Source organism: Pelmatolapia mariae, linkage group LG5 (assembly GCF_036321145.2).
Source record: "Pelmatolapia mariae isolate MD_Pm_ZW linkage group LG5, Pm_UMD_F_2, whole genome shotgun sequence".
NCBI lineage: Eukaryota > Metazoa > Chordata > Actinopteri > Cichliformes > Cichlidae > Pelmatolapia > Pelmatolapia mariae.
Window position 1 is genome coordinate 6,215,001 of NC_086231.1, and position 24,787 is coordinate 6,239,787.

Genomic DNA, 24,787 nt, shown 5'->3' on the forward strand with positions numbered 1-24,787 from the left:
AAAAACACAGTCCTGCGTATGCTGAAGATTAGTGCCAGTAAGTGGAATTTCAGTTCTTTTCATTCTTACCCCTAGTTACAATTATATTCAGTCCACAATTTTCATGTTTAAATTTCCAGTTCAAATTAAAATATTTTTCAGATTTATTTTATTTCCTTCCTCATTTCTTCAGTTCAAACTATTTAGCAATCCTTTCCATTTCTTTTGTAATTTGCAGAAATCTACTCTGGCTGTCAGGTTTTTTTTTTCATTTAGTAGTCAGTAGTAAATATTTAATGAAAAATGTGAAAAAAAAACATGCAATAACTATTTTGAACTATTTCCTAATATGCCATGATTTCAGGAGTAATAAGCCAAGCCGTTCAGTCTCGGTCTTGACAGAAACTCAACATGGATAAGTACTGCACTGTTGTGGTGACTCAGCAGAGGTGCACTTAATTGTGCAGCATAGACATTAAGATCATGCAGGAGTCACTGAAACAAGCTGATGAAGCAGTCCTCATTTCCTATGCTCTGTTGCATCGGCAAGGTATCTGTCAGCCCTTCAGCTGTGTGTGGCAGCCTGTGTTGCATCTGCTTCACAGCAGGTGAAATAGCAAAGAAGTCCCAGCACTCAGGGTTGGAAAATACTCTTCTGGGTGGGCTGTTGAGAGGCAGTTGCTCCCTTAATGAAAACAAGTTTGGAGCTTTGACTGAAAATTCCTCTAAACCCACACAGATGCTCTAAATATCCTCATCTGTCAACAACATTTCTTTATAATTCTAAAGTAGCTAATCAACTCAAATATCAAAGCTTACTTTATTCTAATTGGTTCATGTTTACTGTAGTGAATATTGATGTAACAACTTTATTTCTAACAACTTGTTTTTTAAGTCATAGACCATGGATCAGCTTCACACTAAATATTCAACAGGGAATTTCAAAGCTTAGATTCAAATCTTTTGTCTCCCTCTAGTGATTAAAGGGCTCTATTACCTCTACACTGGAAAACATTTGACTAGTACCTAATCTGTTTAAATAACAAAGATTTCCCACATGTCCTATACAGTACTTAAAAAAAAAAATCTAGGAACAGCTTTTGATTGTTATGTGATGAGGTTTTCACTGTGATAGAAATAAGTAAACAGTAAAAACAGCTGAATTAAGAGAAACTATTTCAGACTTTACTAGAGTCTTGTTAAAGAAAACACATTTTGCAGTTATAAAGTATAGGCCATATGTATAAGGTTAAAATGCAATTACTGTGTCATTAACTGATATTAAACAACCACAGCCTGTCCCAGGATTACATACCCTTTGATTATTTAGTTCATATCCAACCGTATGTCTATTAGTATTCATGGATTTGTAGGCAATTAATGCCACATGGTACTCAAAGAGCAAAAAAAATAAATCAATAAATACATTTTGACAATATAAACAAATATTGGACCTAAGCTGCGCAGCCCAATCACAACTATCATTTGGACATTTCAGTTGCCCGGGGTGACACTTTAAAGTAAAGACAAAGGGTTTAATGGAAATACTAAAGATACAACAATTATACTGTTTATGAACATACAAGATGGAGCTTGTTTTTATTGGCATAGTATCCATTAATATTTTATAGATGTGATGGGGAACACAGTCTTGCAGTTAAAAATGTGGATTTTCAAATTTAAAGTGAAGTCAGATGAGTCCTGTGCTTCCAAATAAGTCATACAAACTCAACTATCACATCAACCCTGTTGTTTTCAGCAACAGAAAGCAACTGTTTAAAAAAAAAAGACACAACTATGATGAAACCACTCTATGGCAAGTGTACAATGTGAACACATTGGGGCATTTAATTAATGGTTAATGAACGAATGGATTTATTGGCCAGTTGCTATGATTTTGTGAGGTAGAAATAAGGTCCAGTATCGGAGCTCGTTTTAGCCAAGCGGCAGTGTCCTGTTCTGTTCAACCTATGAGCGCACAAAAGAACAGCACCTGTAGCTCACCTGTCAGAGTGTGTACCCCATGTAGAAAAGTCTGTCCTCAGCTCAGAGGCCTGGGTTTGGTTCTGTTCCAGCTCATGTGTGCAGGGTATGTAGGATTGTCATCCCAATCTTCCTGTTCTAGAAGGCGGAAAACCCCCAAAACAATAAACATGTCGCCTAAAGGAAATGGCTATTCAGTTTCTCCAGTAAGTATATTTTAAACCTGTTTTTCAACATCTAAAATTAGCACCCCATTCAAAATCACAGTGAATTACAGATCCACCTGCCTAACCAAACTAGTTGGTGCTGGCATTAGGTAAAAATTACCCACCTTTAAGCTCTTGTCTAAATAAAGCGTTGTTTCTTTGTTTGCATTTTTTGTTGTTGTTTTTAAACAACCCAAGGTCCGTAAATGATATAGCCCACAAACAGCTGTGTACCCATCTTTTATATATAGCCAGTTTGGTTTGAGGTTCAGTTACCCTTGCTACATTTAACATAATTAATGAAACAAATGATTTATATGAAGTTTATTGTCACCTTTTCTCATTCCACCCATAAACCTTATCCTCCTTTGTCTACACTTTTGTTTAGAAAAGGATGCTTCCTTGTACTAATTAGCACATGTATAGAAGCACACATATAAATAGCACAGCAAAAATGAACGGGAGACTTCAACAACAGTGCTTGACTTAAGAAGTGGGTCTACATGGTGATGTTAGCATTATGACAAGTGGTTGACCATCTGACCTCCAGTCTATGCATCTGTTGGTCTATTTGGGATGTGAGTGGCAGGTGGCCAGCCTCTCTTTCACAGTAGCACAGCTTAATATATTTGCAAAGCTTAGCTGAATGGAAGAGCAGGATTTGTAAGGATCTCTCACACACAAAAAACAAAACTGGTTGGATTGTTTGGAGTGGATCTAGTCATATATAGTATTGAAATTGTGCACATTAAAGTAGTGACTTGTTTGCAAGTGTGCTTGCATTTACAGTAGTGTAGGATGACATCATATTTCACCATTGTCCTTGCAGGATTTAACCAATACTGAGCACCGTCAAATTACACTAGAGCTTAAGTCAGCAAGAAGTCAAGGACCTGAAATTAAATCTGTTTTCTGTAGTGTACAGGAAAAACAACCAAAACGGTGAATGATGATTTGCACTAATAGAGTGCGTTGCATGAATGTATGTCATTGCTGATAAACCTAATAGCAGTGCAGTTATATTGGGCTTGCATGTAAAAATCAAGAATGATCGAATAAAGGATATAAAACACAAGATTTTCATTTAAATATTAAAAAAACCTTATTTAAATGCTTAAAATGACTATATGATACATTAAAAAAACAAAAACAATATTTCTTGGAAAAAATCAATAACTTGAACAGGGATTTGAGCATTCTCCATTAACTTTATCTATGGTGGCTGTATGTGTAGTTGACAATGTATTTAATTTTATCTTTGCTAACATAAATTAAAAAAAAAACTATTATATAAATATATATGACTAAATGTAAGTTGAATAAAAGTTTAACATGTTAATGATCTATAAACGTCATTTCTGTCTAGGTCAAGGCAGACTGGTTTTCTGCTATGCTGAAGACAACTCACATGACCCTATAGCACTTCTCAACAACATCAGACTGCTATTGTATCTCTTGTTGTTTAAGTAATAAGACAATACGTTTGAATAATAATGACAACAAACTACAAACACAATTTGTATATACAGAAAATTGCTAGATCATTATTTTTATCTATTTTTTATATATATTTCAATTTAACAATTGCTTAAAACACTAGAATATGTATTGTATTTATGTTAAATAAATGAAATCAAATTAAGAACTTAAAGCATTATTTCCACATAACTTACAACCTGTAAAGGGGGTACTCTGCCTCTCACCCAACGCCAGCTGGGACAGAATGCAGCCCCCTTCCCATGTCCACAGTTGGATAAACGGTTAAGAAAATGAATGGATGGATGTACACACACACTCAAGCAGACAAACAGACTACAACCCCCCAACTTATCATCTCTGCACCCTTAGTTCAGTCAGTCACATATATGCATATCTCAACTCCCCAAAGACAGTGGACAGTTGGGGAGCCCTACTGATTAGTTTCAACGTCCCCCTGCATCCTTCTGCCTTCTCCTGCCATCCTCCAAGCATCTTTGCTTCCCTCCCCTACTCTGCTAAGGGCAACAGCTCCAGAGGTCTACCATATGGACTAGTGTCTGAGCGGCTGACAGCCTGCCTCCCTGCAGCTTGCATGTGTGTGTTTTGTGTATGTGTTCATTTCAACCCTGTGCTGACTGTTTAGTCTGCCCCACCTGTTCCTCTGTAACAACAGACCAGACCTCTCATCAAGCCATCCATGACGGGCTGCTGGATGGATGGATGGATGGATGGATGGATGGATGGATGGATGGATAGATAGATAAAGGACAAAAAGAGATGTGAGAGTAGAGTCTTGCAAGACTTTAGTAAAAAGTGACAGTCAGCAGATGAGTGATGATTGTGGCATTTTCATCTAGCAGAGCAACTGGGAATTATGTTATTTTTAAGCACCTGAAAGTCATTGAAAATGTTCTTAAAATGAGCAAAAAAGGGAGAAAGATAAAAAAAAAAAAATGGGGCAAAAGGCAGGAAAACAGATGGATAAGCTGAAGCAGACAGACAGATGAGGGGATAATAATAGATTAAAAATATGGAATAATTTATTCTCAAAAATGAATGACAGACTGTGCTGTGAACAGACAGCAGTAGACAGACATACCACCCTGCTTCCCAAACACCCAAGGACACAGGATAACAATGAATGAATTTGGGGGTGATAATGAGAGGTCAAACAGAAGAATAAGTCTCAGGCTTGTACACCTGTGGCCCACCTTCTGCCATCTAAACAACCCAGCAACCACAATCACCGCAATATTCAGTTACTCTCATTAAAACCTCCTGAATAATGTAAAGGTATATATGGATGAGACATTCAGGCGGAGGAGAGGAGACCACACTGAGGGTTAGACGGATCTACATAATAGGAATATCTCTCTCTCCATCTGCTCGTGTGTTTATAATCTTCCCCTCCTCCTTCTTAATGCTGATCTATCTGTTTGATACCCCCACCCCGTTCCCCCAATCAGCTTCTCTAACATCATGGTCTATATAGAGCCTGCCTTATTTTGCGTACTGAATGCGGTGCATGTGTGTCTATGCAAATGCATGTCTGTTTGTCTTTATCCGTGTATTTCAATGTCTGTATGAGTTGACACAAGCACTTTGTGGTCTCAGAGGAATTAACCAAGCGTCTGCCACCTGACCCCGTTGACTCTGACCATCCTGGGCTCAGCTGATACGCGTGCCTTGTGGCCCTGACATGAGGATGACAAAAAAGCATGAAGAGTGGGAGGAGGCCAAGGACAGAAGGACCGGCAGGCAATGAATGATTATGATGACTAGGGCCATCTTGCTTGCCTCTGCAGCCTCCCCTCCACACCCCAGTAGAAATCCTGGACTTGGCCCTGGCTCTGGCTTACACATGGACAAGTGATCTGGCTTGGGTCGGCGTGGGTGAAGTGTCACCACCAGGCAGGGTCTGGCCTGTCAGCTGTCAGGGATGACAGGAGGAGACTAGAGGAGGTGTGTACATAATAGAGGAAAATTGGTAAAGGTAAATAATCGCAAAAAGAAAATAGCTGAGGAGGGTGAATCTGTAAAAAGAAAGCTGAGGGAACAGGCAAAAAAAAGAGATAATTTTGGAAGGAGCAGACTAAAACAATGGATGAAAGGGAACAGGTTTTGCGGAGGTGTCATATCTGCCAGGCCTTATGCAACCTACAGTGCTCACACAGATGGCACGACTGCTGAGAAAGTAGGGTAAACAGTACCAGCTAATGACTTGCCCCCTCTTGACTTTGTACAGTGAGCTGAGAAAGCACATTATTGGAAAAAAGGGCAATCTCTCATGTGGATTAAGAATCTGTCAGGTCAACCACTGTACAGTGAAGAGTGAATACGTAAATATGGGGCTGGTGTAGTAATGGTCAAAGCTGGTTATAACTGAGCTCCACAGAGTTTGGAGAAGCCGCACCCAAAGGCTCGAGAATACAATGTCTCGACACTGAGAAGAAAAACACAAAAACCTCTAATCATTACCATGTCACAAAAATCAGATAAGAGCCAAATATCCTTGAGCAAAATATTAACCCCATGTTGCCCTCCGATGCATCCATCGGAGTGTGAATGCGAGTGAATGTTAGAAGCACTAAAAACCTTGGGTGAATGCACAAGTTGTATAAAGCGCTTTGAGTGCTCAGTGAGAGTAAAAAAGCGCTATATAAGAACCAGTCCATTTACCATTCTCTTTATACTTAAAAATGAAAATGCTCATGCATTAGGTCGCATGGTAATATCAGTCCTACAGTTTAACCGGGAGGGGGTTTACATATTGTTAAAACCTTGTAACAGCTCCAAATACATTTGGCTAGTCATCCAGTCAGCTCATAGTTCAGGTCAGTGTATTTGCTGTGTAACAGTCTTGGTTTGATTAAAGAGGCTGTGACAAAGAGGCTGAAAGAGGTTCAAGGGGGAGCAATGGCCAGCTGTCACATTGAGGGACCACAATGGCCACTGAAAATCCTACCACCATCTAAGCCTGTTTCTTCATTGACTCCAGCCTCCCGCCAACTGACTACTCACTTCTTTGTTAACCTGTCACAGGGCTAGTTGACAAGATGAGTTAGGACATTGTTGTCACTGTCAAAGATATTGTCTAAACTTATACATTTAAAGGGTGACTCACTGAATTAGTACTAGATTAGATCACAGTGACTGATGGAGTTCCCTACTGAAATAATAACAGATGTACTACCATATAGGGGCATTACAGTATTTCAGTGAAGCCTGTCTGAAGTAGTACTCCTAAGTAGTTAAGGTGTGCGCACAAGTGGTTTACAATTTGGGATGTTTATTTTAAGTTTACAACCACTGTCTAACTTATACAATGAGTTTACTCATATAAATAGATTTGAATTCAATTCAATTTTATTTATATAGTGCCAAATCACAACAACAGTCGCCTCAAGGCGCTCTATATTGTACAGTAGATCGTACAATAATAGATTTTTTGCATGCTCACGCGTGCATGTGTGCTCATTTTTTGCATACTTCTTATATTGTTCAGTGCTGTGTTTTAACTGTATGTTTTCCACGCCTATCAGGCCTAAAACCAACCCTATTTACGGGAACTATAAATAGGCTTCTTATGTTATTATAAAGAAAGTTAAAACTGTGTTACACTCCTATAAGTGTAACTTAACTATTGAAAAATGCTATCTGAATGTGAACAGTAAGTGCTCTAGTGAATGGCAAATGCAACTCTTGTAAAATCTGAAGATTCTGAACAGTTTTATCTTAAATAATAAGGAATGTGTTGTGAATGTGTATTCTTTCATTGTTATGTTGCTTGTGAGAACAGCACAGTCAATAACACCTGACTTGCACAGACACTGACTGACACAGCATATTGGCTCATGTGTCCCCAAACTGTAACTCCCCCTGATCCCCTGCTTCTCATTAAAACGATTAGTGTCCCTTACCCCTTCTTTGCACATGAAGGGGGGAAGCACACAGCGCCGGTAGCTGATAGCTCTTCAAGTCTTCCATGGCAGGAGTAGTAGGTAATGACTCCTGCCTGCCACGGTGGACCTTAATTTGTTATTGTAGCACAGCAGCTGTGCAGCATGCTGCAGAGAGCAGGTGGCAGCCTGGCAGGAGTGGAGGATGGAGAAGGGGGGGCGGTTGCTGGAAGGGAGAAGAGGCGGAGGAGGTGGTGGTGTGGGGTGGACAGGAGCGTGTGGCATATGTGGATGGGTGCGGGAGGGGTGGATGGAGAGCTGATGATGGCTGGGTGTGTATATGCCTGTCTCGGGGGTGGTATAGTTGACAGCCTTCTCAGCCAGCATCCAAATATTATGCTGGCAAAGAAAAAAATAACACGTGAGACTCTGGATGCAATCCAAAACAATTTGTGGCTTCGACTCAACAGATGACACACAAAATATTCAACTTTGTTTTAACTTGCGTGCAAGTTTATTGTTCAAAGTTCAACATTAATTCATCCCTAAAGGGTAAATATCCACCATAGTTCTCTCATCTTTGCTCGTTTCAGTGACAATTTGTGAAAGCTTTCCGAGCAATAGATTTAGGCTATGAAAAACAAAATCAATACACCAACAAGTTGAGGTCGTAAACGACTTTGCTCAAGGCAATGGAAGTGTGTCTGCTGTGAGGATTATGCGAGCTGAACTGGTGTCCTATTGTTGCCGCTGGGAGTTAATCGTTACTGTTTCCCTGCTGCAAACGAGCGTTATTGGCTTTCTGCTTAAATGCTTACAATTAGTACCGCCCACTCAGATATTCTCTGTTGCGTTTGAGAAAACATACCTGATGCCTGGCGTTGGACTGGATCGATTGTCTCCGGCAGATCGTGCTTCATTGTTTCTTCATAATTCTTAAGTGTTTAGAAGGTGTTTGGTTTGGAGGAAGGTCTGCCAAAAAATAAGCGAGAGAAAGTGCTTGAAAAGAAGCGCCAACCAACATTCCGCCAAGAGCAAGAAAACTCATAAAGACGAAGGACATGGTCGGAATGCCGAGTGCTTTAACTTGTAAGTGAACCTTTAATGTATTTATTCCATATTGAAATGCATCCTGTGTGACTATGTGGTCTTTTATCTGATATAGTGAATATTTACAGGTGTGTTCCTGATTTTTTTGCACCTGCGCTCTTATGCATACTGTTGAACAAATGGCCGGTATGTCCTATTCTCGCGTTACATAATTAAGAATCCAGGATCTCAGTTAAAGAGACGTCTTTGCCTCGTAATGAAAATAAAGCAGAACTTTATCTACTTAATATGTGAGGGAAAGAGTATTGTTATCAGAGTTTCTCTCAGAGGGGAGGCTGAGTCTTCGGAAAAACACCTTTTGAACGTGTTACTTCACATTACATCAAATCATTATGATGAGCAAACAAAAACTCGGTTATCCCTTTGTCTGGTAAGATCTTACGCTCATTACGATCCATTAAAGAGAGTGAATAAACTATGCATAACACATACTCTGTTGGATGCATTATTCCTTATATATCCCCCACAACACGGCTATTATGCTCCTATTTGATTGAATAGCAGCTTGTGGTCTATGTGTCTTTTCAGTGGAGGATTTGGAGCCCTTAATCCACCAGACTAAGTTTTTTTCCTCTCTTTCCACCATCTGGAGTTTACAGCTTTTCAAGACAAAAACACCAGGCGGTGTGAAGCCAGGCTGGAACTCCTGCTTTATGCCAGGAGGAGGTTTTTTTCCTCTTTGTCTGTAGTTTCTTCCTGCTGTACTGCTGACACTGAGGGTCAATAGTACAGCCATGCAAGGCAGCTTGACTGTGGTGTGACTGGATCCCACTTATACGTGCTGCTAAGTGTGGATTTGATGGGAATGGATGTGTTTAAACGCTGGATTTATAGCATCACTTAGCTGCTCAGTAGTCCACATGTGAGAACCACAATAAAGAGTCTGGCATCTTCTGTTGAAACAATTGTGACCAACATATGATGCAAGTGGGGTCAGCGGAGCCTGAAGGCTTGACTCTGGACATGTGTTTCCGTGACCCCCTGTGAGGACTCCATTTGGTCTCTTTCTCACCACAGAATAACAAATAATCAGATGACAAACACATCAACCTAATAAGATGCTGATGTTTTGGTGGTGAGAGTGGTAATGATGATGACAGAGTTACAACGGCCACCAGGGAGCAGCAGAGTGTGTACTGTAATGCAAAACTACATACATGATGGATGCTGGATTTGAAAGTGATTATTGTTTTGGAAAATTTGGTTCCACTCTTAAATCAGAAAGGATAAAATGTGCGTACTCTTCTGTTTTATCGTAATTGCTGTTTAGTTAGAGTAATTTGATGCTATGCAGAAAGCTAAAAAGCCCTCTGGGAAGGATGGATGTTCTAAGTTCACTGGGAAAAAATGTACTGAAGAGCATTTGTTTCAACATTGCTACACCATAGTTGATCATTTCCATTCTCTCTTGATTTAATTAACTCTACTTGAAAACATATGGATAATCTTCAACTCAGATTATTCTCCTCCTTCTCTTGTTCTCTTTGGGCTGGGGTACAGAGTCAGATTCCAATCCTATGACATTAAAAAGGGAAATAAACGACAAAGGGGCCCTGCAGGTTTGAATTAGAGACTTTTAATTGGTTTTGGCTTGAGTGGGCTGTTAGCATTGCCAGACGTGGGCCCTTAGTGTTTTGCCATGTGGGAGAATTTCCCCGTCCTGGAGGTAGAGAAAGGTGCCTGCAGAGCTTTCGAGTCACCCCTGCACTGTTTCTTGTTCGTGTAGACTGATAGCTTGCATGCAGTTGTGTCTGCATTATGCGTTATGTATCTTGTAATGTGTGAAAATATTTTTTCCCAGTGTGTTATAAATGCTTGTAGCTTGTAAGGCTGTGTGTCATGCATGTGGTTGGCTGTGTTTTTATATAATGCATGTACTTGGGTGTGCGTGTGTGTTTTGTGTGTCAGGCTGTGAGCCCAGTATCCTTCTCACTCCCTCTGGTCTCTGCGTGGGTCTTTTCAACCAGCACTACCACCTGTTAGTATTTTACTCAGGCCCCAAGGCTACAATGACTGCAGAACCTTGCAGATTTGCTCATCAAGCCCATCAGATCGACTCCATTGCCTTAAATCTGGCTCCCATTTCCTATCACAGGACTGTTCTGAGCTGGATTGCTTGCAGTTCAGCTGAGTCAAGACTGTGGGCAATTAAACAAGTTTGAGTTTAGTTGAGTTTGATTAATTACTTGTGAGCGACAACATTTTATTCAGCATGTTCCACTGCTGGATCACACTGGAGTGTTTGCTAAGTGTGGTTTTAGTGGTTAAAGAGATGTTTAAAGTCTGGATTTATCGGGTTACTTTGTAGCCCGATTTGGCAAATGTGTCATACACAGCAAAGATTCTGGCACCATCTGTCTGAGTAATAATCTGAATAGACAATTTGAATAGACTTTAATTGCAAGTGCCATATATCTAGTGCTAATCGTCATTTGCAGTGAAAATTGTAGTCAAAGATTGAAATGAACTCTGACTGTAATAAACAGAATTTACTCCCTTCTTACAGGAAATGAAAATATATCATCTCTGCAGCCTAAACCGCTGCAAACTGCATCATCAGTCTATTTAAACAGATGGGATTTGTCATGTTTTATGTTTCGTGAGACCTCTGAGCTTTTCTGTCCCATTGTCTGTTTCCAATTCAACCCTCTGTGATCCCATGTCTATTACTTCAGACAGTGTGGCAACCTGAAGCAAAGGTTTGAAAAAAAAAAGGGGAAAGACAGAAGTGACCTAACAGTTAAAGGAACAAAACAGTGAGAGAATGGGAGTAGAAAGGGATTAACTGTCAGGGAGAATGTGAGGCTAATTGAAGCCAGTTTTGCACAGCTGTTTCTTGTTGCTGTGCGGTACTGCACAGAGCGGCTGAGACAATAGGATCCAGATGTGATCTTGCACTGAGGATCACCCGGCAATAACAATCCTCAGAAATAGCAGGCGTACAGGAGACGGGGGATATTAAGAGTGTCCGTGCTCGTCTACTCTTTTAACAAAACATCACTTCTCCACCTTTGAAAGATAACCCAGCTGTGCCTTTCAGTCTTGATTGCAGGTCTCAGCTTGGTTCCTGAGTGTTGTTAATACTCTCATTTTGTTATACTGCCAACCACCACCATGACCTCTGTACTCAGGTGTCACTGGTAGCGTAAACATCGCTTTGACACATTTGACTATTCCAAAAAGGCGGCTTGCAGGATTGGAGAGTGGTTTTGCATATTTGTCATTTGGCTTTTGAAGGACTCGGCCAAAAGGGACTAAAGCCTCTTTCTCTTTTGTGTGTTCATCTGTTAACAGTCTTTCCTTTAAATTATCGTGTGAAAAAAAAAAACTCAACAAAAAAAAACAAGCATCCTTTATCATTTTTGAGGAAGAAATGCAAGTCCTGCGGTTGTGCGCAGGCATTTATTTGTTTGTCGACTTTAAGTGGAGGGACACTGGCTGGGAACAAAAGTGTCCAGTCACTTCAGAGCGATCTGGCAGAGAAAAAAAAAGAAAAAGCAAGTGAAAGAAACGTATTACCACATTATGCTTTCTTAATGCCTGTCTCTCTGTTCCCACTTCTCATGCCTTTCACCCCCTTCCGTCATTTCCCACTTGGCTCAGACAAAGAGGAGTTAGCATTGGTTACCCTTTTCTCCACGCCTTCCAGGGTTACTTGGGCTGTCCTTTCTCACCTCCTGTTTCTGTCTCATGTTTCTCTCTCCTTCCATCCATCCTTTCTTTGTTCCTTCTCTTCCCTCCCTATGTTTCTGTCCCCTTTTCCTCTATTTATTTGGCGTTTTTTCCCTCTTTCCATCCGCACTCATCTGTCTGGTCTACTGTGTTGAGTCCAGCTCAACACAGCTGCAGCTGGCCTGTCACTGGCCAGAAGAAAGCTGACATCCAGCTGTGTATGAGTTATTATTGAAGACTCATGTGAGAAAACACAGTGCAGGGTCTGACAAGATGAAAAAGCAATATCGCAGCTTTTAAAACCAATCTCCTTTCCCCCTGTTGAATTTGTCACTTCTGAAACATTTTTTTAATATAAATAAATTCCCTAAGTCTTGATTTGTTTGTTTGTATATCCAAGTAATACATCAAAAATAATCATTAATTGTCAGCTGTAACATGTGTAGTGTTTATGGTAAGCATGTGCAACAAGCACAGCTTGTTTGTCTGACCCAGTATATCACTTCTTCCCATGACAAATAGTTGAATGGAGATGATGTAAAGCCTTGGCCCGATATTCTTTTCATATTTGACGCACACACACGCATGCAGTGAATGCAACACTGAATGTGTGATTTTTGCCAAAGTCAATATAACTCTCAAGCTGTTCTTTTCCTTTGTGAATTTTATGAATTTTGTCAAGTTCACCTCATGTGTCCTCACTCTGATTCCTTGCCTGCTAATCGCAGACACATACACAAACTTGCATTGTAGACTGCCTGTGCTTGCTCTCAACATGTTCTCGGTGCAACTGTTTATTATCTTGTCCTCAGCTGGTGTCTCTGCTTATTGTCTTTGCTTGTTTGTCCCAGCAGAGTACTGTAGCAAGATGTCATACCCGCAGTGAGTATGCAAAGCAACGGCAAAGCAGGTGATGCCACAGTCCCCTATTGTTCGCCGGGATATTTAGGGGACTTGGCTCACAAGATTTAGCATGACGGTTGGGAAAGCAGGAGGAGGTTTGGCTTTGTTTGTTATATCTTTAAAAGAAAAAGAATCATACCGAGCAAAACTGTAAATACTACCATCATTCTATTAGTCTTCAGCAGACACATCTGAAGATTATACTGCAACATTGACAAGTCCAAACATCCCTGAGGCTTAACCTAGGGAAATGCCAACACATGCCCCTGAATGTGTGCGTGGGTGTGTGTTAGCAAAGCCAGCCGTTATCTTCCCTCAGCTTTAATTGAGCCCTTCAGAAATCCCAAACACTATTACGCACACACAAACACACACTGAAAGTAAAGCCTGGAGGCTCTATCTCAGCCAGGCCAGGTGTTCCTGGCTCCACTGCCAGATGAACCACCTGCAGATCACAGGTGTGGCCATCGCCAGGGAAGAGAACAACACAGCTGCTCCTGCAGCCTCAGGGAGAGAAAGAGAGATATAAGGTTCATGGAGAATGACCTGCTGGTAGCAGGGAACTTCACACATCAGGTACAAAAACAGTCTAAAGTAACATTGAATTATAGGTGTTGTTGTCATCATATACCTTATAGAAAAAAACAACTGTTCGGCTCAGCTCACGGCAGTGTGCATTTAACTGAATCAGTGATAGCACTGACGTGTGGGACTACTATACTGAAAACAGAGTGATATTCATGCTATTTCTAGAGCTCAGTGAAATTGAGAGAAGGTTGCTAAAACTAAACCTTTGGACATTTTAATTCATCAAAAGAAAATCTTCTGTTATGACAGGTTTTTTTGTGTGTGTGACTGCTATTAATGAGCAGAGAAGATGAACGGTTTGGAGGTTCATGTTTGTCCTTTTGAAGTGACGTCCTTTGCAAAGAAATAATTACATATTATATAAATGATGAATTTCAGATGAGGAAAAAAACACAACTTTTCTGTTATTCGTTCCCTGCTTTAAACAAAACTGCCACTAAAGTATATCCTGTTGTCCTTAAAGGAATGTGCAGAATGTAGTTACTCACTGTATATGTTACATCTGTGTGTGGGCTTGTCCAGGTTTTTAGCAAGCACACACTCTTTTAACACAAAACGTCTCCCAAACATGGAGTTGTTTATGAGAGCTATTCATGTTTATGTGCCGACAATTGGGTGAGGCTGGCAACGCAGAGCAACTTCTGATCTGCGGTATCATTTTCCAATTAGCAAAATTGCTGCATTTAAAGATTTAACTATAAGCGCCATAGATGGATATCCCCGACAGGGAATCTGCTACATAAGTTAAACAAGAGAGCAGCTGGAGAGACTTTGAAAAGTGTGTGGTTGTTGAATATCGTTTAAGCGGCGTTATTGGTGAGAAGGGTTTGGCGTCTGGCTATGCACTTGGCTTTGCTGTGTGGAAACTTTAGGAAGATGCAGCCAAGCGAGCGTGTGACCCACCGCTCATAAATTTCAAGCACACATGCAGCCACTCTCTCACTCTCCCTCATACCAACACACAAGCACTTTCTCACTTACTTTCCCTCTCACTCATAAACACACACTTATGCGTGAATCTCCCACTTCTTACACTTTCTCGTCTCTGTTCGTCTCCATCTTGTTTTGCTCTCTTAAACACACTTGTCGCACCCAAAGAGCAGCTTTGTGTCTCCCCTCCGTGCGTGGAGTGTAATAGGAGATGTGATGGTTTTCTGTGGGTGAGCAGGCGGGTCAGGCCTTACTTAAACTAATGGCTCCCAGCAGTGTTGAATAGCCAGACACAGTGGAGCCGAGGCCTGAGGTTTTGGAATGCCACTGCCGGCTCAATGCCTGCCTTTCATCGGCACTGAGTGAAGGAGAGAAAGAGAGCGAGTTAGAGAAAGGAAAAAAATAAAAGAAAGCGGGGGGAGAAGAGGAGGGGAAAGAAGAAAATACGGGGCTCATTTGTTATGGGTGATATGAGGATGACTGAAAAGGAGGGCACAATAGTCTTTGAATGGAAGGACAGAGTGGGGTGAGGGCAGGTCCGTAGACCGGGGGAAGAGGTGAAGGGAGAGGCGTGTTTGAGCTTGTGGGATGTCAGGAGGGGGTAAAGTACCAGTCGCTAGTTGTTTTGTGTAAGAGCAACGTGGGACCCCTCCTGACCAGTCACCCATTTGTTCTTAATGTCTTGATGGATGAGCTTTGAACAAGTCTTGAGGGAGTTGGTATAGCCTTGTTCAAACTAATGCAGATAATTAAAACATTTCTCTTCTCTTTTGCCTTTCATCCAAACTGTGTGACCATAACTGACCGATAAAACTCAATACATTTGAAATGCGATGTGATGTGATGTAAGGAGCTAGGAAAGAAAAGCGGCTGGACATATTTAAGTCTCTAAGACTGGACTTAAAGTAGTCAAGTTGCTTTTCTTCCCAAGCTCCTTGGACAGACACCTCTTACACAGACGTACTGTATCTGTGCTTTGCATGTCTGCACATGATGCATCAGATAATTTGCTAAAGGGGTTCCCCTTTGTGCTGAAATATGACAGAGAGGGAGTTCTTGAGCAAGTTTCAGTAATGCCATGAGTTGGGAGTGAAAATCTGTTGGTACGGGAAGTTTTGAAGGGAACAGCTCTGTACGCAAACGCATCTGCAGCTCAGTCTAACTGAGCCATCTGTGTGCATAGCTTTTTTTGCAAGAGAGCCAGAGAGCATGCATGTGCCTTCCTTTCAGTGTGAGTTCAATTTAGTGTTAAATTTGAGCATTTACAATTAGGAAAGACTTCCTGCTAGCAGTACCCAGAATTTAAGTCAATAGAATTATAAAACTGTCTCGTAGTAAAGTATTTATTAAGACATGTTTGACATTTTAGGTGGTAGTGATTAAAGCATGATAAAGAAACACATCACTTACACCTTCTTTTCTGAGGTTTAAGGGCCATACAATACTGCTGCGCAAATCAGACTATGTAATTTCTGGGCAAATTGCAGTCAGGCTGTTGCTTGGCCACAGGTGGCCCCAATAAAGTGGTCAAGCTTAGATAACTGATTCACAAACAGTCGGGGACACCAACAGAAGGATAGATAAGTTTAGATAGGTTAAAAATGTGTACAGATTAGCCATTTGTCCAATTTTCTGAGAAGGAGACAAGGGACATATGGTAATATTCAAATGAATCAGTTTATCAACTGTCAATAGCTTGCACCTCAGCAGTTGGCTACTATGGGGATGGCATGTGTCTGTGTAACCAGAGAGGTCTGTGTAAAATTTCTCTCAGCTCTGCTGTTCAAGAAAAAGCTTATAAATTCAGAACCACAAGTTGTATCAACATGATATAAAAAACCATAAGAGTCACAAGAAGTTGCTGTTTTTTGTGTTCCTAGTCTTAAAAATGTGGTAAGGGAAGTAAAATGGAAAAATAAAAAGCAGCTTGTTTATGCTTTTACCCTAAACTCCTTGATCGAATCATAATGGGAGTCAATTTGGCATTTAGATAGCCCTTCTCTTACTCAAATACCTCTAAATCAAAGAGTGTAGATGTGTTAGCTTGGAGGAATGCATTGTTTGAAAGAAGATAAATTTCCCTATGATCTGGTGTCAAAATGATGCTTGTAAAGTGATAATTGTGGGTTTATTAGCAGATTGAAGACACATTTTTCATTCAAAATTAGTCCTTTTTAGCCTTCTAATTCACTTGAACAGGGAAGGATTTGAGGGATTTTGTGGAAATTTTCAGTTATTTGAAACTTAAAACATCAAGAAAGCCAAAAAACATCATCTCACTGCAGGGTGAGTCAGTTTGGTGTGTGAATGACCTTTCTGTGACAAACAAGGAAGAGATCAACTTAGTGTAACATAAACTGGCACTGTTTGGTTTGCAACCTTTGCACTTTGCACTTTTTGGGTGGCATCAGTTGTTAATTTTTGGTGAAAAAGTGTGTAATTATCATTCATCAACATTGCTTACAAGACACAGTTTTTAGATTGTGAAGTTCCGTTTAACTAATAATGGAAGACAATAATGACTTCAGTGTTTTATTCAGTTTCCATAAAAATTAAGGACATTAAAACAGAAGTAAGAGTTTGTGTTTGGGAGATTCTGGGAATCTTACCATCCTCCAATACTTTCCCACTGTCAATAACCAACACATACGGTAAAAAGGAGCTTTGCACTGTCTGTTTTTTGTTTGCATGACCTATTGTTTATCTGATCCCAAAGACAGAGAGAAAATAGCCCTCACTTTACCCTTGATTACTACCGAGAAGCATCTTATTTGATCTCTATTTTTTGCCTCTATCTGTATTTTTTTTCTTTTTTTTAATACAGTAAATGGTCCATCAGATAGCAGTAGACCTTAGATAAATGTGGTGTAGACAATGTAATGGAAAATGCATTCTTCCAAGATCAGACAGGGAAATCTATGACTGTGTCAAATTAGCCAACATCAGGATTCTGAACAGTGATCAGATGGAGGTATAGAGGGAAAGGAAACCGAGGGGGCTGGTCCATGCTGGTAAGATGCGTAAAGAGAAGAGGGGCAGCAATGATGAGGTTTAGCGGGAAAAATAGCAACAATATGGAAAATTACCCACAATTCTTATCAGATAGCCTGGCAACTACCTCCTCTCTTTGCTGGCCTGACTAGCCTGATTTACAAAAAGAGACATTTGAGTATGCCCGCACGAACTAACCGAGATCCACAGACCAAGAGGAACTGTTTCTACATGATTTTAGGATAATGTCTAGTAGTGCTGGGCGATATGACGATATATATCGTGTGGACGATAGAAAAGTGTCTATCGTGCCATTTGTCTTCTATCGTTTCTATCGTTTTTAACCCAAATTTTACAAATTATTACATAAAATATATCATTAACCCTTTACTAGCGGTCGGAGCAGGCACACTCCATTTTCCCTAACTATTTTTAAATCCCTGTAGAACTGTAACCATGTAAGATAGCGCAATAATGGGTTTTTTTTTTTGCATATGAAACTGGAGGAGTTGTACTTACATCTTATTCCATTAGCTTGCCCTAGATCACGGTTTCCTTCCACATATAACTTTGCAAAAATTGCATGAAAAGCACTTGCAGCAACAAAAACATAATATTCCAGACTTGCAGCAACAAAAACATAATATTCCAGAATATTCCATTTGCCGATCCGATCAGCTGTTCATAACACTTCCTACATAAGTCAGCTGAACTATCGCATGTCCGCCATTACCTGTCCGAAACCGGAAGTGACGTCATTTTCCCGGAAAATGTAGTTTTTTAAGCTTCAAAGCCTATGTTGGTGTTTTTAAAAGTCATGTTTGACTTTATGCTCTTCTGTATCGTTTCTGGGATGCTTAGAAGTCAAATTACACTGTTGGAAATAGTTTATTTTGATGCACATGCTGTTTTTTTGCAAAGTTGCATTTATTTATTTTCATTTTTCCTGTAGTATATAAAAATTTGTGTATCTCAAAAATAAAACTATGAAGACACTCAAAATAAATAAATGTTAAGATGAGCTCTGGCGGACTTGGTTCTATGGTAGGTCTTAAAGGGTTAAATAGCCTGTGCAAATATACTAGTGCTGTCTTCTCACTATACATACTCTTAACTTTATGCAAGAGAAAATAAAGTATAAAAAAAATGATATTTTTCGCAACATGGTGCTGCTTTACGTGCACCCGGATTTGCGACATGCTTTACAGTAACTCAAAACAAAGACTGCACCCTCTCCACTCGCTGTTTAAAGACTGCATACTTTCCAGATGACCACAGGTCAGGTGGTATATCGTGATATATATCGTTATCGTGATATAAAATAATTCATATCGTGATAAATATTTTTTCCATATCGCCCAGCACTAATGTCTAGTGAATTAGGTTACATGATTGCTGCCCTTTTCATGTTTCTGACATGCACACAACAGGAGATGGTCATATTCAAATGCCATGTCACTGTGGGAAATAATCTATTTGGTTTAGGTGAGGCTTCTGCCTGGGTAGAGGTTGAAGCAGGCAAGTACAACAGACTGGAGTGCTGAGAGGTTAAAGGAGGTTAATGTAATATATGACTGTGCCGGACTTTTGCATTTTCATATACACGTCACTGAAGCAGTGTTTAAGAAAGTTCAGGTCTGGGGTACATACGTAAAAATTACAAAAATCTATATATGCTAGGAAACTGGTGGTGGAAATATTAAACATTTAGTGGGATTTCAATAAAAAGTTGTCATCACGAATATGGAATTCAGTGTGTGTGGGACCAGAATTATTATTATCTTGTAGTGTTGAGTTCAACATTCAGTTGAAGTTCCTTAAACACTCAGAAATCTGGAGCCACGTTACCCAGTAAATTATTTGCATGCACAATCAACATATGAGTAGCCTCTAGAACCATTAGTACATTTGGATTAATTCAATTTTGTTAATGTGTCGGATTATTATTTTCTTTACGTGAGGCATCATACAGGCAGATTCCATTATTGTTGTATTTCTGCATTCCTGTTTTTTGTATGAGGACCAGCTATGTGTGTGTAAAAACACGGTATTCTACTTTCTGCACTTGCGCCACTTGTATATGCTGTTCAAAGACCTATAAACTTATCTGTCATCACAATAATGACCCATTAGAAAACAGTTTTCACTAGAAACACATGCATTCAGTGATCCAGCCGTGTAAAACTGTGTTAAAAATGATTGGATGGAATTAATTTCGGATTGGTCTCAAGTACTCAGCAGGGTATAATAAAGCAATCCAAATGAAGGAATAGACACATGATACGCTCAACTTTTTTTCTGTTCTTTCCCGTCAACATTCAGCGGTCCTGAATGTGTACACACACACACGCACACACAGAGGACCTAATGTTCTATCTTGTTTACCCAATCACCATATTCCCATATATTTCCCCTTTTCATCCATCTTCCACTAATTTTTTTCTGGCCTTTCTAAAAAATGTTGTTTACTTTTTCTAAAAGTAGAAGTTTGGCTCGGGAGCGTGTGAACAGTAACAGATGCTGCACAGTCTCTGGTTCTGTCTCTGTCTCACTCTTTATCTCTCACACATACACACAATGACAAACAGCTGCAAGAGGCTTGAGCAGCAACAGTAAAAAGAACGCATAAAATATATGCATGCACCATGATAAGTTTTTATAGAACTAATACAGGCTATACACTAACATAGAATATATTGTTTTCCTTATTTGGGACCCTTCTGGAAAGAGTTTTTGTGTAGTGAGTGCTTTTGTTATATAGTCAGTGACAACCAGCATCTCAAAATCTCAGCAGAGGGTTTGTTGTAAAAAGAAAAGTTGAACCATCACAGTGTGTAACAATGCATTGGACACTGTTATGTAAAACTTTTGAAGAGAGGAATGAAATTTAGGCACAATAAATACATTATATGTGAACCTTTCAATGGTTGATTCAACAAAATAAAAATAAAGCACGTCTAAAAAGTGAAAGTAAAACAGAAATCCAAAAGGAGGTACTTGAGAAGAACTAGACAAAGATGGAGCTGGTTACAGAATATATACATATACACATACGCAGGGATGATTCGTGATTAGGCACTGGAGGTGGAAACAATCAAACACAGGTGAAATTAAGGGGCGGGGCAGACAATAAGGATGGAAAGAAACAATATCATTTATTTATAAATTTAGGATAAAACTAAGATCAGGTAAAGATAGATAGATGGATGGATGGATGGATGGATGGATGGATGGATGGATGGATGGATGGATGTCCAAAAACTGCATAAAGGGGATTGTGTGGGAACCACTTTCTAAAATGACACATTATAGTTCCTGTCTTGTTAAGCCTCCCTGTGCCAACAGACCATCCATACATCCATCCATGTAATCAATAGAATGGATGTATTCGCCTGTTTCATCTTCTGCCTACCTTACTTCTCCAAAGAGCTTTTTGGGTAATGTAGCACGCAGCCTTGTATATTTAGTATTTATATGCAAATCATTTATCCTTCAAATGTCCTATTATGCTCATTTTCAGCTCTGTATTTTTATTATACAACAGCTCAAAGTAATGATTTTTCTTGCACTGAAACAAATCATTTCGCCTCTATTCCTTTTAAGAACACTCTCGCCTTAAGATAGCTCCCTTTTATTTGGCTAACCCTAGAAAAAGAATGTTTATGAAGCAAATGGCATACACTGACCAAGCTTTGGCTGTGTGTATTAACCTTAACATAATGTTTTTCTGAAAATATTTATGTTGGTAAAATGTGACGTTGCTTAAATTTGGGCTTTCAATGAGGACTTTCAAGCCAATAATGGTGGAAAAGACTAAAGACTATGCTTGTACATCTAAATCAGTTAGTATCTGATATCTATCACTGGCGTTAGCTCCTCCAGTATGTGCTGCCATCACGTACTGGTAACAGTATAGCTTCATATGCTTGGGCTTCTTAATTTCCCCACCTTTTCACCCCCTCTCTCTCCCTTTCTCACAACCACCTGGTCTTTCCTCTGAGCCTGCTGACTGACCAGATGCACCCTGAATAGAGCAGGCCTTCTACAACAGAGGAGCAGAGAAAGAGGTTATTAAGGGAGAATATTCAGTACAATTTAGGTTTTGACAGCCCACAGCAACATCAACACCACCAGTGAAGTCTTTTATGACTGTATAGTTTACTATAGGTACATTTCTTTTCTGTGTTTACTTAATCTTAACAGAAACAACTGTGGATGATTGCTGTGTAATAATGTGGCTATATTAAAACTGGCTCTTGTGGCTGATTTTGACTGCTATGTGTTTGTAGCAATTCTTTGATTCCAAAACTTCACAAAAACTTCAATCAAAAAGCCTTAAAAATCTAACATTTGAACCATGTTTCACTGAGAACATTAAATTTTGTCCTTCAGGGTCCCGTTCACTCTGGTCTCTTCTGTGGACCAGATAGATTGCAAATTATTCCATATTTAGAAGTTGTTTGGGGAAAGTTTGGGGATAGTTCTATTAGAGTTCGACACATTGCCTTTCTTTGTGTATGTGTGAACATCCTTGGCTGGATCGTTATGTTCACCTGTCTGATTCAAATGCACATTCTCATTATTTTGCCTTGTCAAATTGATCCAAAACCCATAAAGTGGTTTAAAGTGGTCTCGAAAACAGAAGGTGGAGGATGTGTCTTTATTACATTAAGAGAGCACATTACACCAGTTTTACGCTCATTACACTGGCTTCCAGAACATTTTAGAATTTATTTTAAAATCTTAGTACGGACTTTTAAAGCTTTGAATCGTGACGCTCCTCTCTATATTTCTGATCTTTTAGAACCTCACACTCCCTCTCGCAGCCTGAGATCATCTAATCAAAGGCTGTTGGTAGTCCCCCGAACATGTTTTAAAACCAGAGGTGATAGATCTTTTACAGCGATGGCCCCCAGGTTGTAGAATTCTCTCCCTCCATCTTTACGTTGCCTGGATTGTGTTTATTCTTTTAAACATCATCTTAAGACTCATTTATTTAGACTAGCTTTTAACTAGATTTGTGCTGTATGCTTGATTGTACTGTTTTGTGTTTATCTGTTTTATATTATTGTGAAGCACTTTGTAGTTTTTATCTTGTGAAGAGTGCTATATAAATCAATAAAGTACAGTAAAGTAAACAAAAAACAAAAACAAACAACTTTTGATCTTTTATTTAACTGATCATAGTATTTCTGATCATAGTATTTCACGTCAGAAAATAAATATTAAAATGAACTGAATCCAGGTCATATTTGCTCTCGGTATGTGTAGACTGCCCAGCCTCAGCTAGGCACAAATATCTTAACCTGCTACTTGTCTCGTGCATAAATCAGGCAGTGATTTAAGTTTAACTCAGTCAAAATGGAGAGCAGAGGACAAGAGAGTAGAAGAGGAGAGAAGAATAACTCATTCATGCTCATCAAGTGCTCCTCAGTCCATTGGCTGGCAAGGCGAGTTGAGCTGGCTGCATTAAGGAACTGAAGAAAAAAAAAAGAGGGCTACATCGAAAGGGTTGAAAAGGGGGAGGGAGGGTTGTTAGTATAAAAACATTTTAAGGGGAGATCCCCACTTCTCTTGAGGGGGTGGAAGAGAGTGTGCCTCCCACTTCTACACATACACACACGCATGTACTTTTGTCTTGCTTGGCACAGCCTCTTGTTTAGCCTTTAGGTGCCAAAGCAATTAGTTATGTTAATTGCAAGGTCCATTGCACTGAATGCAGGTTGAATGGGGCCAGTCAGCAGTGGATGATTGGCCAGGATCCACAGGGGAAGGGGAGTGGGGTTCGGGGAGTGGGGGTTGTGACGTTGCTGGAACACTCGACCCATGAAAACAGAGGATGGGACAGTGTGTGGGAAAATGGGGGAGGAGCTAGAGCTGGAAAAGCGAGATTGAGAGAGTGGGAGACAGAGCTTGAGAGAGCAAGCGTGAGAGAGGACGGAAATTCAGTCAGCAAAAGAGAGAGAATTAAGTAAAGCAGCCGTGGCGGAGTCGGTAGCAGAGATAGTAAGAGTGATAGAGAGAGCTTCACATGAGCGAAATTAAAGTAAGTAAGAGTGCATGTAGTGCAGTGTTCGCTGGTCTGCTCGGTTATCTGTCTCCATCTGGGTGCCATCTGTGTCTTTGGCTCTGGCCTTCACCACACTGGGGCTCACATATGTGGGAATGCAAACACATGCCTGACATATGAAGGTGCGGAGTCACAAGAAGGGACAAAAAGCAAAGGATAAGAAAGCAAAACCCCAGTGCTGCAGCTGAGTTTCTCAAAGGACTGAGTGGACTCTACACTAGAGTGGAGGTAGGACTGAGCATGTTCCAATATGAGTTTGTGTTTTTGGAGGATTTTTGTGTGTGTGTGTGTGTGTGTGTGTGAAGAATGCCTTTTTTTCACGAGTGAGTAAGTGTGGCGGATAGTCCACTTTATGTGCCTAGTTTGTGTGTTTGTGTGTGTGTTCCATCCTAAATCCCAGAGCTGCTCTGTGCTGTACAGATGGTGCCTCATCCTTATCTCTTCATCCTTGTTGAGTGAGGTAGAAGCCTCTTTTACCTGTGCACAGAAAATGTCTCCTGCCATATGGGCAAAATATTAATTGCCTTTTAAAAAATACTTATTTGTACTTATGTTTAGAAATATTTTAACATTTAACCGAGACTGTGTGGTTTGACTTTTCTTAGAGAAACTACAATAAACAGAACATTTTTGCTCTTCTGTTTCACATTCACCATTCTCTTTCCTTACCTTATTAGTAAAATGTATATTGGTCCTATAGTTGTTTGTCTCAGTCTGCAGGAAAAAAAAGATAACTACTATGAGAAAAAAGTTGCAGCATTCCCCAAAATTGGTGCAATGGAGCCAAATGTGTTCTTCCACAAAGTTTAATCTAGCTGGATTGGCTGTGATATCTGGAGCATACTTTTTTTTCCTCTGTGGGATTCATGTGTGAACAGCCAAAACGGCAACCTCAACCAGATTTCTTTTTTAAAAACTGAGCAATTAGAGTGACTTTGTGTGTGAAAGGGGCTTATCTCTCTCAGCTGTCATTTACT

The 24,787-nt window shown here is 40.0% G+C and overlaps 1 protein-coding gene across 2 annotated transcripts in view; it reads left to right on the forward strand.

Moving 5' to 3' along the window:
* The first annotated feature begins 8,442 nt into the window (after positions 1-8,442).
* Positions 8,443-24,787, forward strand: part of cbfa2t2 (CBFA2/RUNX1 partner transcriptional co-repressor 2) — a 37,775-nt gene continuing 21,430 nt past the window's right edge. Inside the window, exon 1 of one of the 2 annotated variants that reach the window (XM_063473456.1) lies at positions 8,443-8,635. In XM_063473456.1, the coding sequence (XP_063329526.1) occupies positions 8,608-8,635 (28 nt within the window). In that variant the 5' untranslated portion in view covers positions 8,443-8,607. Of the gene's footprint in view, positions 8,636-23,665; positions 24,039-24,787 lie in introns of those variants that run through there. The other variant, XM_063473458.1, reaches the window with a different exon arrangement.